The sequence below is a fragment of the Alternaria atra genome (assembly GCF_907166805.1).
Source record: "Alternaria atra isolate CS162 genome assembly, contig: 28, whole genome shotgun sequence".
In the NCBI taxonomy this organism is placed as follows: Eukaryota; Fungi; Ascomycota; class Dothideomycetes; order Pleosporales; family Pleosporaceae; genus Alternaria; species Alternaria atra.
In genome coordinates, this window is record NW_025091326.1 from 2,134,744 (window position 1) to 2,152,178 (window position 17,435).

General features: G+C 50.9%; 5 protein-coding genes across 5 annotated transcripts; 1 reads left to right on the forward strand and 4 right to left on the reverse strand.

Moving 5' to 3' along the window:
- Positions 1-6,092: 6,092 nt before the first annotated feature.
- ALTATR162_LOCUS7791 (uncharacterized protein) lies at positions 6,093-7,178 on the forward strand (the record flags this gene model as incomplete). The annotated part of the gene is made up of 1 exon (XM_043315420.1): positions 6,093-7,178. One exon carries the CDS (start codon positions 6,093-6,095, stop codon positions 7,176-7,178), a length of 1,086 nt encoding a protein of 361 aa, XP_043171355.1.
- A 1,819-nt stretch (positions 7,179-8,997) lies between these two features.
- ALTATR162_LOCUS7792 (uncharacterized protein) lies at positions 8,998-10,559 on the reverse strand (the record flags this gene model as incomplete). The annotated part of the gene is made up of 2 exons (XM_043315421.1): positions 8,998-10,380; positions 10,446-10,559. 2 exons carry the CDS (start codon positions 10,557-10,559, stop codon positions 8,998-9,000), a joined length of 1,497 nt encoding a protein of 498 aa, XP_043171356.1.
- Positions 10,560-11,869: 1,310 nt separating this feature from the next.
- On the reverse strand, positions 11,870-13,522 carry ALTATR162_LOCUS7793 (uncharacterized protein; the record flags this gene model as incomplete). Its single annotated transcript, XM_043315422.1, has 1 exon — positions 11,870-13,522. One exon carries the CDS (start codon positions 13,520-13,522, stop codon positions 11,870-11,872), a length of 1,653 nt encoding a protein of 550 aa, XP_043171357.1.
- A 549-nt stretch (positions 13,523-14,071) lies between these two features.
- Positions 14,072-14,689, reverse strand: ALTATR162_LOCUS7794 (uncharacterized protein; the record flags this gene model as incomplete). Its single annotated transcript, XM_043315423.1, has 2 exons — positions 14,072-14,507; positions 14,559-14,689. 2 exons carry the CDS (start codon positions 14,687-14,689, stop codon positions 14,072-14,074), a joined length of 567 nt encoding a protein of 188 aa, XP_043171358.1.
- Positions 14,690-15,169: 480 nt separating this feature from the next.
- Positions 15,170-15,763, reverse strand: ALTATR162_LOCUS7795 (uncharacterized protein; the record flags this gene model as incomplete). Its single annotated transcript, XM_043315424.1, has 2 exons — positions 15,170-15,590; positions 15,645-15,763. The coding sequence occupies 2 exons, from the start codon at positions 15,761-15,763 to the stop codon at positions 15,170-15,172; spliced, it is 540 nt and encodes a 179-aa protein (XP_043171359.1).
- Positions 15,764-17,435: the final 1,672 nt, after the last annotated feature.

Here is a 17,435-nt window from a genome sequence, read left to right on the forward strand (position 1 = left end):
ATAGATCTGGACAAAAGGACAAATTGTCCTTTCCTCACCGTCAATTCCCTGCCTCTAAACATGTCCTTTCAAAAATAACCTCATCACAAATCTCTCGGTGCCATTGCTAGAACCTCACATCTCACCACACAAACTGCCTTACAGCTAAATATCATCAACCGTTACCACACTCCTAGCCCCACTACAGAATAATGTCAGTCTACCCCCTTGTCATAGTGCCCTGCAAACCACGATCTGCACACTTTGCGGTCTCATCTCGGCATTACCCACGTATTGCATCACAGCATGACGACTACGCATCCGCAACTTCCATCTTCATCTGTCGTCATACCCACCCGCCATCCGCGCGTTCAAGAGTAAACAGTCGTCGCGGAGACGCGTAGTCTTGGGAGCGCACGTTGCAGTCAGTAGTACCATCTTCATCACGAGGCTGCGCACGTTGCGCACGATGTTGGTAGTAGCATGTTGATCTGCACTTCAGCATGGGGCCCGTTCGGATACACAGTGCCGGGCTGTGTTCGCGCGACTTTCCATAATACTGTGGGACTAGGAAGAGATTGCTTTCCATGACTTTGGCAAAGAACGATTGTCCGTGCATGTGGGTGCAGGCATAACCGCTTCCCCGGCTAGGGTACCCAGGGTTCTTGTGTTTCCTTGTACTTGCATCGGCGATGAAGTTGTGGGGATGTTGGTTTTAGTGGCGATCTTAAAGGCTATAGCTGTGGTGAAGAAGATGAAGGTGCGGTGAGCGTTGCGAATAGCGATCAGTGGAATATGGTACTACTTATTGTTCTACTCTTGGTTCATTCGCGCGATTGCAACGGTGAGTCTGAATATGTTTCTGCTCATGAGAGGTGACACGCGGTTTTCTTTTAGAAAGATCGTGTTTACATTCCCTTCTTTAGGAGAAAGAATATTCCATTGAAGAGCATGTGAGTGGCTCTAGAGCTCATAAAGCCTGAAACGGCTTTGAATGTCATCTCCTAGTGCTGTGTTGTTGCCTATTCGGTTTTACAAGATGTCTAGTGGTAACCTTGCAGGGAGCATGTCCTGCTCCGGATTATCGCTATCATGTCATTCCGTGCTGGGTTATGTGTTACGATTACTGCAATTGAGCTATGTGGTCGCGGCGAGCTGACCTGAAGTATACACGAGGCAGCGGGGTTGATATATGCTCATTACTAGGTATTAAGGGAGATATACGCTGTTACGCTGTACCGTACGTTCGGTGGACCCCGTCTTCATTCGCGGGTTAGGAAGACGTGAAATATACTGGCTGTAGTGGGAATCTTTAAAATATGTGTTTACGAGAGCCAACGTCCATGCCGCATGTGTAGGAACTAGTAGCTGGACACGATAAGAACGAAGCTTGGTATATTAGATAACGCTGCAAATACCTACAAGCTTCGAACAAAATTATCGTGTCTTGAGATGGTAGAAGAGTTGCGTATCTAGTAAATTTAAAACATTAGATGCGTCAACTTTTCGTAGGGCATGTCCACCACCACGACAGCACCGCAATACCATGCCTACAACCGTAGACCCAACAACCGGAGAACATCGGAGAAACAGCCTCAGCGCCATGCAGATCTTCAACTCCGATCGAGTAAATCTTACCCAGCTGCCCCAAACGCCGCAGGAACACGAACGCCCCCCTGCAGAGTCAGTACGTCAGGATTCGGTGGACAGTTCGTACAATATGAAGCGAGATATGGTGGTGTGCTACCCCACGATTTGCGTAAAGGGAACTGGGATCGTTGCTAAAGGATTCAACATGGACAAGCGAGCAAATTGCGGAACCATGCGTTTCGGTTAAGGTTCCGAGACGAGCGTATTGGTGGGATATTGCGAATTGGTGGAACATCTAGCAGGTTCCCGGACCGACAGGGTAAGTTATGTCATGTTTGGAAGTAGAAAGGGTATCTTGAGAAAAGCGGCATGCGATCGCGAGATGTGACCTTGTCTATAGCGGTCTTGGGCTAAGCGGGATACTCGGGGGAAATCGCTTGTTAGAGGAGCCTGGGTGCGGGAATATCGCACCAAATTTCTTGGTGCGGTAAGTCGCCGTAACGAATTGTTAGGCGGGGGTTGAGGAGTTTGGGTTGCTGGGGATGTAGAATAGAGATGGGCTTTTCGACCAAATGTGCTGTAGTTGCTGCCTTGGGAAGCGAATTATGGGTCCATTGCCGACGCACTAGAAGCCAGCTTCTTGTTACTAGAAGTTCTGCTGCCTAGAGACTTGGGGCTGTAGTGGTGGAGGTATCCAGTCCCCTAGAGTTTCTCCCAAGCAGAACTGAAGACTTGGATGTGAGCTTGAGTCTACCCCCGTGGCCGCGGAACCAGCCAAGCGTTCCCACGACGAACTAACAACGTGCATCTTGTTGAGAATATGCATCGCGAACTTCGGACTTTAGCGCACTGTGCGCCCACACGCCGCACACGCGATGTTACTGATGGCTTCTATATGACGTATCTCAACGAAGTCCTGTTTAGGTTCGAGATCCCTTCCTCGCTTGAGGGGCAGTGCAGATCTGTGCCACGAACGACAGTCTTGATCACCATGCCTGATGAGCACTGCCGTCTTTGCTTGTATGCAAGTCATCGAAAGCCTTCGAGCCTCAACCTCTGGGCATGGAGAAATGACACACCATGGTCCTCCTATCATGGTCCTAGAATGTTCGACTCGTGCCATACTCGTAACCATACATCTCGGCAAAGGATAATGTGATGCCTCTTAGATACCACACACAACTCTGGGTGGTCGTCGCAAATCGCGCATACGGTGGGGGTTTCGTGCTTTGGCAGGCAGCGATTGAGAGTTTCGTGAGGGTAAGACAATGCTAAGTTTTTCGCCATGACATCCAACATGTATCGGTACTTTACGAGACGGGAATGATTGGGTTGTTCGATTCGTGGAACCTCAAAGACCGTCACGCGTGGGATAGCGAATGATGGACTCACTGTGTTCACCGTTCAAGCACTCCGATCACTTGCCGCGGTGAAACGTTCAGAAGGCAAAAGCATCCGAGAAGGTATTAACTACGGGACTGAGGTTGTTGGAAGCGTTTGGATGATACTTGGCATCCCACTTCGATGGCTAGATTAGGTAAGTGTGCGTGAGACCACGCAAAACACCCCACACGATCGACCCGGTGAGATCGGTTGAGGCTCCAGGGACCGAGTCAAGGTCGGACGGCGTGATGCGGCAGACAAGCTCTGAATGCAACTGCCGCTATGCGGTGAGCTCCTACTGTTGAGCTGTGAATAGCAATTCACCCCCCACGGCGGTCGACAAAGGATCAACAAACTGCAGTCAAAGTGGACCGCACGGTAAGCGTACCCATCGTTCTTGGTTTGTCGCAACTAACCGAGGCTGGAGCGGAGTTCAACGGCGCATGTGGTGATGCTTCGGACATGCCCACCACCACACACTTTCTTGTGGCGTGTAAGTTCCTGGTGGACTAAGTTTTACTTCTGCTGCTCCAGTGTGCGATGACCGATGTCAAATGTCTGGGGTGGACTATACCACGGTGACGTGTACTAGAAACATCCCCAGAAAATCATCTGCTGACGAAGTGTGCTCTCGATCAGCCCATAAACTTCTTTGCTCACTACATCAGGCTGGGAAGGGGCGAGAGGGTGGTCCCAATGAACGCCATATGACCCGCATGATGCGGGCTGACCCCTCACCCCTCATCAGCACTAACTCCGGTGCGGCGTTTTTGCCGAGTTGTTGGACGAAGTTGCTTGAGGCGAACTCTGATGTTAGAGTGGATCTTCCACTTTTCCCTGGTCTTTTTACCTCTGTGTGCAACTACACTCGTCTAACTATGGAGAAAAAAGGAACCACAGCCAAGGAATTGCCGTTGGGAACTGTCCCAAAATGCCTGTGACTGCAGCGTTACCCCGGTCTCTACATGAGGTACTTCAAGGGGATCATCACAAGACCGTAGAGACTGCTGGAACTGGGCGTAACTGACGTATACCCTGCAAGATGAGCGGATGGCTTAAACCTCGCAGTCCTTGGGCATCATCCACGACGGCTGTACCCAGTATTACGTGCATAATTTCAGGGCCTTAGTGCAGGAAAAGGCAATGAAAGACATACAAGACTTTATCGCAGCCGAGACTGGGCATCATGCAAGTCAGAGGCCTGGTGCAGCGGCAAGTTGAAGGTGTGCGGCCTGTGTTCGAAGGTGGTAAGAAGGCGGGGAAACAGGTCTCCAGGATCGCCAATTTGTGGGGTAATAGCATCGTTGTTGATGGCTGCATGGTCGGCTCACGCTCGGTTCTCTGCTTTGCGACGAGGCTGTGTGCATCTCGCGAATATTACACTCGTTTTGCAATAGATAGTGCAGTCGAGAGATCCATATAGGTATGCGGCTACGCAGTGACTGCATACGGCTTACGGCACCGCCAGTAAAACTCTTCGTCCTCGTGCCGCCGGATTGTGGATTTCACAAAAGTCAAACATGGGAGAATCACCTTACATGTTAACGGAGCGGAAGATGATTGGATGTAAAGAGTGATTGAAGGTGTGCCGAATGAAGGAGATCTGTCCAATTATTCGACGCGAATTTCGCTGTTTCTGAGTGCCGAAACGAGCCGCCACGGCATCGCGTGGGGGCATCAGACATAGATCCACCGAGGATCAGGTACAACGAACGAGGCGTCTCAGGCATTTCCTTCCTCGGGTTTGAACCTAAGTCGTGGAAACAAAAGCAAAGTGGGAACCTGCTAAGGGCTTTCCTTCCTGCTGCAATTGCCGGAACGGCGTTCGGCACTTTGCCACGATGCTTTTGCTCATGCTGGCATCGATTGATGCTTTTCGCGTGGAACTCCGTCGTTGGCTTGCACATGCAGCAGTGCAAACACCTTCCAGGTGCGGGTTAGTCGGTACGAATAAGATGATGTTGTGTCGACAGCACGACTCGTACGCAATCGCCTTTGCGCAAACATGTTGTGTGAAGATTGTGAAGAGCCTCAAGGTTTGAGCTATGGCCAGACCCTGCCACTAAGAGTAATGGGCGTGGGGTACGAATATCGCGAGCGATCGGCGTCGTCATCCTGGCAAGGCCCTGTAATGATGAGACACGAGATGCCTCTGACAAGTTCGCTATTTTTGGTCCGTTTTGGTGGCCCTGCGGCTGTCGGATGTCGATGACTGCCTCTGCGCGGATGTTGCATGACCTTGTGACGGGCTTCTGCTTCTGGTTGTCTGCCACGTCTTGTACCACCGCTGGAATCCTTCATTTCTCTTACCCTTTGCATTGCTTTACTGCACGTCCTGAGTGGTCGCCGAACTCTAAAGGCTAGACCCACTGGGACCGCGACCTCAGGAAGGGCAAGAAGGACTGGCCTGGGTTGCTGAACGGAATCAGATGATGCGAATAGACCGGCCATTATTCCCCCACCCCCACACTAACACCCCCGAACGATATCCATCAACGCTCTTTTGAGTACGCTAACCCTTCGTATGGTGCCAGCTGTGGCGGGAATTACCCTATCAGCTTCCATCCAGGACCCCAAAAGATCGTCACAAGGCGTCCCCCCCTTGCACTTCCCTCCGGCCAAGATCCGATGTTCACAGCCTCTCACCCCCTGTTCGCTTGCTGCAACGTGAGCAAAAAGCAAACGCCGCTTCAATCAGCAATCCTCGCCTCGTTAATTGGCTACGCGCAAGCCATCTACTTACGCGCAAACAGCTGTGCCTGGTATCGGCTACGTGCAGAACAGCGCCTCGAGCAGGCTACGGGAGTCACCGCCGCTTTGGTCGTCACCAAGATGCCTGTTCATCCCTCACTGATGCACTTCACGCACCTTGCTTTGCCTGCCGTCACTAGCACTCCTGACAACGCCGTCAGCTGGACCCCCACACTCCGCATTGCAAGGTCAAGTGTCCGGCGTTTGGAAATACTTAAGTACCTGTACTATCCTCGGGATGTTACCAAACATCAATCAACCATTGACGTATTCGTTCCGTTCGTCGTTGCTGCGTTCCGCTTATTCTTTGTCAAAAGTCCCGCTTCTCCCTGCAAGCTTTTGTTAGTATAAAAGTCTATTATACTTCCACATTCCAAAGTCTTCTTAACATGTCACCACACCACGACGCACCTTCCCCTGCAAACAGCTACAGTCAAGATACCGACTTCCATCATCCTGTTCAATCCGTCTACACGATGAGCCAATATAACAACTTCGACACCAGCTCTATGGAGTCTACCGATATGGGCATTCGCCGATCCTTGGTTCCTGGCATTTATGTTCCCACCGTAGCGTTCTTCGAACCAACAACGGATAGCGTAGACGTTGAGACTATCGCCAGCCACGCTGTTCGTTTAGCCAAAGCTGGTGTTGCCGGCATTACCACTCAAGGGTCCAATGGCGAGGCTGTCCATCTGTCTCACAAGGAACGCGACCTCATCACAAACACCACTCGCAAAGCTCTCGATGACGCAGGCTTTGGTTACATGCCTGTAATCGTCGGATGTGGGGCTCAGTCCACCCGGGAATGTATCGAACTTTGTGAAGAGGCAGCCTCCGCTGGCGGAGACTATGCTTTGGTGCTTCCACCAGCGTACTACCAGGGCTTGTTTTCGAAGGACACCGTAAAAGAATTTTTCCAAGACGTAGCCACTGCTTCGCCCATTCCAATCCTCATCTACAACTACCCTGGTGCGGTTTCTGGGCTCGATCTCAATTCGGATGTCATCATTGAGTTAGCTCAACATCCCAACATTGTCGGCTGCAAGTTAACCTGTGGCAACACGGGCAAGCTCAACCGCATTGCAGCAGCAACTAGAGCAGCCACTGTCTCTGATCCTGGATCTGGCTTCATGTGCATGGGTGGATCTGTTGACTTCACACTGCAAACATTGATTGGAGGCGGCTCTGGCATCATTGGTGGCATGGCCAACATCGCACCCAAGACATGTGTCAAGCTTGTGGAATTATTCGAGGCTGGAAAGTTTACAGAAGCCCGTAAACTTCAGGCGATCGTAGCCCGAGGAGATTGGGCTGCTATTCAAGGTGGAATCATCGGCACCAAGGCCGGCCTCATGGCCCATTTTGGATATGGCGGATATGCCCGCAAGCCCCTACCCCGGCCTTCCAAGGATGAAGTTTGCAGGTGGCGAGATGCGTTTGACGAGCTTGTCAAGACCGAGAACTCTCTTTGAGTCACATAGCTTTCTTCTCTTCGACAAAGGACGTCATGGTCTTACGGCGCACATGCTATCACTACCAGACATCCTTTCGCATTGCTTTTGGCGTTGAACGCGCTTTCGCATATTTTCAGCGGCGTTTTCTTGATTTGGTCAAAGTTTCCTTGACGACCCGTGTTTTGGACGTTATCTTCCGTCACGATCCTGGAAAAAGCAATTTGGTATCCCCACTCGAGCAATCGACCCTGCCGGTCGCGCTTGTGTAATGCCTCCGCGGCCTACAACGGGTTGTGCCCGTTTCTCGTTTTCTGTGGCGCTCTTATTTTCGCATAGTAGTTATTGGGCGGATATCTGGTTCAAAGTCGTATCTCCAGCCTCTTATCACTTGCCGTTATGGTAGCAACGTCGAATTCTGAAACTTAATGAATGACTCTTCGTACCTGCTACTTGACATGGTGATACTTGCCCGTGCTGTTATCCTTGATGATGTGGTACTCTGGTAATGTCCCTGCTTATCAGATAGCGACGCCCTAAGTGGTTCTGCGCACTCGGTGTGATGTTTGCTGTGACTGGACCGTCGTGGTTGTGGGATAAGTCAGCCACGAACCGGTGTCGCACGTGGAAGTGCTCATGCTGTTACCCCGTGCGAGATATCAGTGCACAAACCTTCCGGTATATATTGATGCATCCTCGCCGCCACAGCCGGGGGCGCCGGGACGTGTCGCAGACATATGCATTTTCCCGCTGAGCAGGCCTGCTTCCCGCTATTCCGATTTTTCCGAGACCTGCGGTCTTTAGAGAATTTCGGTGCCGGCTTCCGTAAAAGAATGAGGTCTCACCAACTTGAAGATCGTGAGGCGACATCGGATAGTACCTCGCACAGATCGAATCGCATGGGCAATGAGTAGCAGCGAAGCATCCAGCATGAGTAACTGATCAGGCCAATTTGCCATCACCTGAGCATGGTTTTGCCCTATATCGACGACACGATCCCCGACGACAAGGGCGCGATCACTCATAGCCACGATGTTGGGGACCTGCAGTAAGCCACACTGACCGACCAGGGCCTTCTGCCATCGTTTCATTCGTGTGGCGCTCGTGTTGCTTTTGCCTGGAGGTATCGGATATCGTTCAACGATAGCAACATCGTGATGTCTATGGCCAGCCCACCAGCTGATACGGCAGCTGATAGCGTTGTGGCTCCCTAGAGGTCAGACCTGGAGTTTGCTGAAACGTTCAGGTCTGAAGGTTCCGTCCGGTGAGCGAGCTGCAGTCATTGTCAGTCGTACGCAGTCACCGCTACTCATGCTTCACCCCACGCTCAAGGGCCTAGCGTTCCGACATGATGGTAAGGCAACATGGCGTTCTCCGTCCCACCGACGTCAGACGGGACCGTGTCTTGTGCAACATCCCTCGCTACTCGATATGCATAGCCACTGGGTTTTGTGGTTAGCTTGTGGATGACTGGTCGATATGCTGTGATTCGCGCGTGTAGTAAGGCAATCCAGGGCTGACGCAGCGAACTGAGCAGGTTAAACTTGTTCAGGAGGCATCGATGCTTAAGACTAGTGTGTATGTGATGGAAACTTATGTGTAAGAACGTGACATACAGACTGAATGAGAACAAGAAGCGTGTGGGAAAGGTGGGATGAGGAAAGAGCCCTTGTTGTATGCGCCCTTACCTAATTAGGGGTGATCAAAGCGGATAGGCTTCGGAAGTGGCAGCAACATCCGGTATACACGACACTTTACATGCGAACAACAAAATCTCATAATCATTAAACAGGATATTCCTCAGAATGCGATTTTGTATGCTATACTACTTACAAAATCCTTACCTGCCGTTACCCTTGGACTTTCCGCCAAAGCCAGGGCCGCGCTTAGCTCCGCGACCACTAGCTAGCTTGACAGTAAACGCACCACGTTCAATGGTGTTGACCAGGATGTATCCGGAGGGGAACAGGAAGTGCGACCAAGTGCCAACGAACTGAACGATGCCGCCGACGGAGTCATCCTCAGGGTAGATGTCGAAAAAGCCCTCAGTCTTGACACCCTTGCCGGTTGGATCCTTACTGATGCTGCGGACGTCGTGTACCCAGATACCGGCGCCGTAGTTGCTCTGGTAGGCAAGGCCATCGACGATGTAGAGGTTGTGGTCGATACCTTTGCTGTCTGTGGCATAGAAGGTGCCAGTTGCCTTGGGGTTGCGAAGATCGGTTAGGTCAATAATGTGGGTGACAGGGCGGCCGGACGCAGCGGGACCGACGGCTTCTTGCTCATCGAGCTCGTCGTTCAAGAGAACGTATTGATGCCAGTTGCGCTCGGTCCACCAGCCCTGATGGCAGTAGGTAGCGCCAGGGTAGGAGAGAGTTGAAATCACCTCAGATGCAGGGTTACCGTTCTTTTTCGTGGAGTCGTAGACGGTCATAGTGTCTTCGTTGTAACCGATGCAGATGTTGCGACCGCGGAACTTTCGGTCAGGGCCGTTGTATGTCACACACTGGGCATCGTGTACGTATCCATCCTGGCTGGCACATCCGGGAGAGGTCGGCTTGCTAGGGTTGGCAAGATCGATATATTGGAGACCAGCCTTGCAGGTCTGGTTGCGGGGCTGGGCACCGACCGCAAGGATGTACTCGTTGTCCCAGTCAACAACCACATTGTGAGTGCGGCCAATAGGCAGTTCATCCCACAAGCCAACAAGATCGGTCTTGGGGTCAAATGTCTTTGGGTTCTTTGGGTCAACCGTGAGAAGCTTCTTCATGTCGAAGATCTGAACGTTGTGACCAACGGCTTCCGAGCCGATGATGACATAGTCGTTCAGTACGCGAATCTCGCGCCATCGCGATCCCACACTTTGTGCGGGAAGACGGCCCATGTACTGAATTTGACCGTCCTTGAGAATCTCAACGAACGCAGCACCGGAGAATTGGCCTACGATACCAAACTCACGACCGTTGCGAGCTGTCCAGCCCCAGGAAGAGCTTCCCTGGCCTTCAGGGCCTCCCATGTCGGCATGGTTGACAAAATCATAAAGGTCCATGTTGTTACACCTGAACGTTTGGTTTGCGTTGCCTTGCTCGACGATGGCGAGTCCATCCTTGCAGCGAATGCGCTTGTCCTTGCCGCCTCCCCAAGATCCCTTGTTCCAGCTCTTCCAAGACTTCCACTGACGAGAGTCTTGCTTTCCTTCGGCTGCATCATGCTCCCATTGATCCTGTAAATCATTAGTAATTGATCATCTCGCAAATGGAGTGAAGAACAGGGAAAGGTCTGTCATACACTCTTCAACTTCATCAACTTCTGATGAATTGCGCCCGAGGCATACTCTGACTTTGAGTAGTGCGCAGCCTGGACCGCAACTGGTAGTGCTAGCACAACGAGTGAGAACTTCATCTTGGCGGGCTAGGAGAAGTATTGAGCTGGAATGAGCATATTACCTTAAAGCTCCAAGGGTATATATACGAATGTGTTATCCTCAAGTTGTAATCTTTCGCCATCGACCACTGCGTCGCCACACGACCATTCAGTACTATGTTACGGTCTTGGTACAGCCGCATACTCTGGGCAAGATTTGGCATCCATACTCCTTGCGGAAGGTCAGGACTACCAACCGTTTAACTCACTTGGGAAGGTAACGATACACTTTTTAAGTGGACTGCTGTCGCCAAGCAGCGAGACCCGTATCCATGTCGTGCGCCACACATAGCCGGCTTGGTGCTTGCGCAATTGTTAGAGAACGGCCGAGAGCCGTGAGCGGATATCCATGCCACGGCCCGCTAACGAAGACCAAGAATCTCCAAGGCAGCTGGGCGTGCGGACCAATGTACAATACCTGGACGAGAGCCGTTCGCAGCCAGGCTCTAGAAAAAAGATAAGAGGAAGGAGGTTACAGAACGGGAATGTGCGAACTTAGTCTACGCATGTGTCGCTCGGCGTCAAATCTCGGAAAGCATCTACTCACGAGCGGAAGGCCTCCACATTCTCGAGCGTGATTAGAAAAACAAATTCGCCAAGTACCGCGATAGGCACGCTCTATTGGAGCTTTGGAGGGTCTAGTTAGCCACCCAACTGCGCAAGAGGCGGCTCTCGGACTGCAGCAAAAGTTGTGCTTCGCAATTTGCGCAATGCCCGAAGAACGGTAGCTTTGTGTTTCGCAGCAAACCTTTCACGAAAGGCTTTGTGTGTAAAGTAACATCAGGTGTCAAGTAATAACAGTATGGTGATGGCGTTGGAGATGTGGTTATCGATCGCGTAAAAGAGGGGACGGCGAGGCTAAGTGCCGACGTCATCAGGGTGCATCGAGACTTGCACAAGCGAAGCTGGACCACGGGCAAAGAAAGCTACGATTAATCTTCTTCGTCATTGATTGGATGCAGGAAAAAGCCATCATCCTTCGCGCGACAAAGCTTCCTGTGAAGTCCGACCGGCAACACGGTTCTGACAACATGCCGAAAGCTACGTACACCTGGATCTCGCCCCTGTATACCTTCACCACTGCACCAACACACAATCGTCCTTGACAGAAACGTTGAATTTCACGAGCAGTGTTCACCTGTATGAATCAAATATCAGTGAGTTTCCCACTCTACACAATTGCGGAGCTATTGGAGGTTTCCACGATCATTGTCGTTCCACCACACCTGGTGACGCGGATCTAGACAACGTTCGTGCCGTTAAGGCAGGGGAAAGCTGCGGAGATCGGGTTACTCCACATCATCTCCAGGGTGATCAGCTGTTTCTAATTCTCCATCGGTAGTAGCGGCCGGGCTGTGTCCGTTCTGTGCGCCGACATTGTCCTCTTCTATCGCGTCCACCAAATCCCCTCCTTCTGCCCCGTCGGCCACGTCCTCCTGGTGTTCGTCTAACTCTTCGTCTGAATCATCCTCATCATGAAGAGTCTCCAATTGTATCAAGTCGTTCAGTGTGATCATGGCGTAATCGTAGCGGATTTCAAGTATGATGCCGGCTTCTTCCAGTACAGCGAAGGCACGAGACAGCTCGAGCGTCTGTAACGGCAGACCACCTAACAATACCACGCGGACTGTCCTATCTTGGCCCGCACAGACGACATCTCTCAAGGACGTTAACGCCGGGACACACCTCTCCAAGAGCTTGGGGGTTCCTGGTGTAATGTGGGTGTACCAGCGCTTTAGTCGTGGTGGGAGGTACAAGGAGAAATCTTTCTCGGCAGTGGCAGTATCGAGGAAGGCTTCCATTGGAATACCGCAAAACTCAAGCTTTGAGAAATCTCGGAAAGAGCCTAGAGTCCCAACATCTCGACCGTCGGGATAGACAACGTCTAAGAGCGCCCTGTCGCAATAGTTGAACGCGTACAGTTCTTCTAAAGAATCCCGGTGTTTCCTCAGTGCATCGCCCAATAGCTTCCATGAGTGCTCAGGCCAGATTGTCATTGGACTGTCCTCATCCCCAAACGGTTCCCAGGCCTTGGTACTGTGATCGTACATGAAGTTGCGAAGAGACTTCACTGAAGAGATCATCTGTACGACGGCCGAGATGTCTGTCATCGCATTTCGAAGAGCAAACTCTCGTATAGGGCTGCTTGAGGTGGGGATCGACCAATTCTTGAAAGGCGTTGTCTGGTGAACATCTTGGAGAAAGAGTGATTCGAGGGATGGAAGACGGAACACACAGGAGATCTCCTCGACAGAGATGAGATTGGCTATGATTGTGAGCTTTTTGAGGTGAGCAAATTGATTGACACGCTCGTCGACGGACTGCGCGACAGCATTGTTGAATAGTTCCAGCCAACCCAGTGTACGCGCAAGCTCGTCACGTTTGGCGTGCCAGTGATAGTTATCGCACTCCTCCAGTGCGAAATGTTGGATCTTATGGGCACTGGCAAGGACCTTGATGTATGTCTGCCTTGCGTTTTTGGCATCAACTGGTTGTTGGTCGTACTGTTTGGGCCATATCCTAGGCATCTTCGTACAGAATGCGGCATCAAAGCTGCGAACATGGCTGCCTAAGAGAGTGTTGCTAGCGACTGACCGCGCCTTCTCGTAGTTGTAGGATAACCTCCCTATGTTCTTGTAAAGGACCTCTTCTGCAACTCGTTTGCAACGTCGATTTGTACGGCAGAGTATTGCAAGTGCTCGGCGATCTTGGTACAGGTACTTCACAACCTTCAGGAGAAGCTCTTCCGGTATACTACCGAGACAAGCTTGCGGATTGTTCGGTACAACAGGAACTTCCGGGTCGCTGAGGAAGTCTTGGAGTGCCGCTTCATGGGTGACCTTGACGGAGATGGAGACAGACCTGGTGCGCTTGGTTGAGCGTGACATGTTCAAGATCGGAGCCTTGCGCTTCTGCGGCCATGAGACGATAGGTGTTGCCATGGTCGCAGTGCTTTCGAACAAGTGTGAGTGCTGTCAGGGGTACGGTGAATCTGACAATGACTGTACAATCGTACAGCAGCGGATTGAAGAAGTTGACTGTGATGCGAGTGCGAATGGCCGTAGTGGTGGTGGTGAGTGGAATCGAAAATTTGGAACGCGAACGAGAAAAGAATAACACAAAACGAGTCAATGCGCGACGTTCACGCGCCTCATCGCGTGCAATGTTGTTCACGGTGAAGACCCTGAGTGCGCGGATAGGTGCATGAGGAACAAGTACCGCTGGCCAATGGAGAGCGCCATCACCGTACCGTGAAGGGGGCCATTCGAATCACCGCCCACCGAGCGTTTGCAAAGAACATGCTGTGCGCATGCATGTTCAAGCCATGCAAAGGGAGGGTTTGTGACATGTGTGTGGCATTGACTGCCAATGTACAAGACTTGCTGATATTAACGCTCAGAAGATGCGTCGAAAGCTATCTCCACCGCCGTCTTTGCTGTAGGGCAAACATCCACCTCGACAGGATATACCATGATTAGCCAGGTTGGCAACTAGCTCTTTACGCAACCCAAACTCTTGTACCACCACTTGCTTGTCTCCATGCGATGTGAAAAACCTACCAACCCAACTCCGCCGTAAAAGATCTCCAGTCTCCTCATAGCCAAGATCTGTGCTCTCGATCTACTCTCCAAGAACTCCCTTACATACTCCCAGTGTCTCCATTCCCCTTCGAATTCGAAAGCAAATATACTCATCTTGTAGGGAAGCAGAGCAGTCTCCTTATGAACCCTACGAGAGTCCAGAAGTAGACTCATGTCATTCTCTTCGAACAATTTGTATAAGTCGATATCGCTCCCTTGTGCTTCGCCATTTAGATGAAAGTCTGTGAAGATGTATAATGTGTCGGTAAAGATGTAGGCGTAAATCATGTTCCTGATTTCACCTGGCAGTCGAAGAAACGGCGAGTTGACGGTGTTGGACTTGGTACTACGATGACATATCAGTCGTTAATCTTACTAGAGCATGGTGGGTACTTACATCTCATCATGACGAGCTTGTTCGCGAATATCGCGAGCCGCTTCCCTTCGATTCGCCCTGTCGGCGCGTTGTTTCTTCGCGGACTGGGCTTCGGTAGGAGGAGACGATCCTGAGCGCTTTCTAGAGGCCATGTCAGGTCGTGCGGCCGACGTTACGAGTAATTTGGTGATACGAAGAAGGAAGGTGTACATGAGTTGAGTGCGGGCTACCCAGGTGGTATAGATAACGCACTCTCTAGGGTAGCTATCCATAAAAGGAATAGTGGATGCCGCTCCAGGTCATTCACATCTGCCAGGTTTCACCATTCATTGCCACTCTCTTCATTCACTTTGGCCACCCCTGTAGGAAATACACAGCAAAGACAGGAAGAGTTCGTCATCATATGTGTTTGAGTCGTGACAGCAACGAAGGTTGTACTGTAGTCTCACCAGATACAAAAGTACTTTCGAGGAGAAAGCAAGTCATGAGGAGCCCTCTCCTCGCCGTATTACACCTGCACCGACTCAGACATATGGCCGTTCTCTAATTCGGACACAAACAGTCCAGAAATAGATCCGATTCATGTTATCAGTGCCGCTTCATCATACCTTTAGAGTAACTTCCTCTTGAAGCTACCAAATACCCAGTTCCTTGACCCAGTCTACCCCATTCATATCCCAAATCCATTGCGGGCCTCCCCAAGAAACTTCGGTAGCTTGCAAGCTAGTAATTGCCTTGATCCGTGCCGTTGACCTATTTTCAAGAAACCTCTTCACGTACCACGACCATTCCTTCTCGGAGTAAGAATCGTCAAACATGAAACGAAATGTGCCAAGCTTATACGGCAATATGGCAGTTTCGATGTAGAGCTGACGGGAGACGAGTAGGGGACCGAGACCATTGTGTTGAAACGATGAGATACGGCAGGTGATAGGCCCACGTTCATTGCCCAAGGAACGGTATTCTTCGCCGCTGAAGACATAGGTGAAGATCTGATTTCGCAGTTCGGCTGGCAGGCGAAGAAGAGGCGAGTTGATAGCGTTGAGCTGCGTACTACGATGTCGTATTAGCGCTGCTCACTCGTCTAATCCGAACCGGAAAACTTACATCCTGTCGTGCAGACCTGGATCGCGAACGGCATCCCTCCGACGAGCTCTATCATCGCGGCTTTTCCTCGCAGATAGAGCACTAACCGGGAGTGAAGCTGTGGACTTTCGAGGCGCCATACTGAACCGTTATCCAGGCGTTGACAGTATCGTGAAGTGTGTTAGCTGGAGGCGATGCACCAATGAGTAGCAAAGGGTGTAAGAGTAATCGCTGAGAATAAATGGAAACAAAGACAAATGATTTGGTTGCTAGGTAACGAAGGTGAGCGTGAACTTGAAGTCAGGTCAGTCCCCTCAAGGACGCGTCATGGCAAATGACCGCCTTCACCTCCGCGTTGGTCCGCCTTTCTAAGACACATACAGTAATAGCAGAGAGTGAGCACCTACCTTGAGGGGTACATATATATTGTATCGTCTTAGAATATATCCAGTAGTATTATGCCTCTGCGATGTATCTGCAAAACCACTCATATCACAGCTGTCAGATCGTTCATGACCCGTATATCGTGCACGCTTCTTGCTATGAGCTTCAAGAAAAACATGAAGAGGAACCTTCAGTAGCATGATCGTCGTAGGTTTGCTTGTGTGTGTATGAAGGAAGGAGTGGACACACATCGTGATGCAGCCGTATTAATAAGTCCTGTATTAGTTTTGTAGAGACAGTGACTACTGGGAAAAGCCATCTCACCTGCGAGATCGCAATTCGTGAAGCTCAAAGCTCAATCGACTACCTGAAGAACAGCTAGGCGAGAAGTTCTCGCAACCCAGTTCTGCGGCCCAGTATGCACCGGTTCCCGTCTTTGTCTCCCACGTCGAGGATTCCCGAGAGAAGCCGTCCACCTTCAATCTACCAAGTGCCTCGATCTACGCCATTGATCTCTTCTATAAGAACTTACGTAGAACAAGCAGGCTTCTGTTTCCGAAGTAGAAAGTTGCAAGCTTGTAAGGCAGTAGGGTTGTCTCATGATGCAGCTGACGAGATGCACTGAGCAGACCCAGGCCTCGATCCCAGGATTCTTCCATTTCGACAGCGTCCTTGACCTCCAGTACTTCGGTCTTGAATTTGTCGACATCGTTGTAGAACCTTTCTCTGCTACACATAAACATAAGGTAGGACGACTTATCGCGGTGGAACATGATATCGCAAAAAATAGTTGTAAACCATGTTCCTAATCTCAGGGGAAAGGCGGAGAAGAGGAGATTAGACAGCGTTGAGCCTAGTGCTGATATCGATTATTAGTTGCAGACTCCGTTAACGAGAGTCAAGAATCTTATATCTCCTCAAGCCGAGTACGGTCTTGTAGAAGTTGATCTCGAGCCGCAGCATCACAACGAGCAATGTATCCTTTCGTCTTCTTCGCAGACGGTGCGCCAGTCGGGGGCGACGCGGCGCGCTTACGACTAGGCATGCTGACTTGCGCTTGAGGTGGCCGAATAACAGCAGCAGAGAAGCGCGGGAGATACGTAGCCGAGAGGAGGATAGAGGGAGGGAGAGAGAGGGAGGGAGAGAGGGAGAGGGAGAGGGAGAAGCTAGACTACATATATATGAAGACGCATCCAAGGGGCCAGCTAATCGAGGTGATTGCAAGATTCAACGTATGCCGGTTGGTTCAAAGATGCCGTCACCTCGCTTTCTACTAACACAAGACCATAAGTGTAGTAGTACCATACCTACCATGTTTAGGCAACACCACTCATCAGAACATTACGTTATGAAAGCAAGACCAAAGAAACTAAAAACTTAAAAACTTGATTGTGCATTCCGTAAGTATGCGTAAAGATTCGCAAAAAT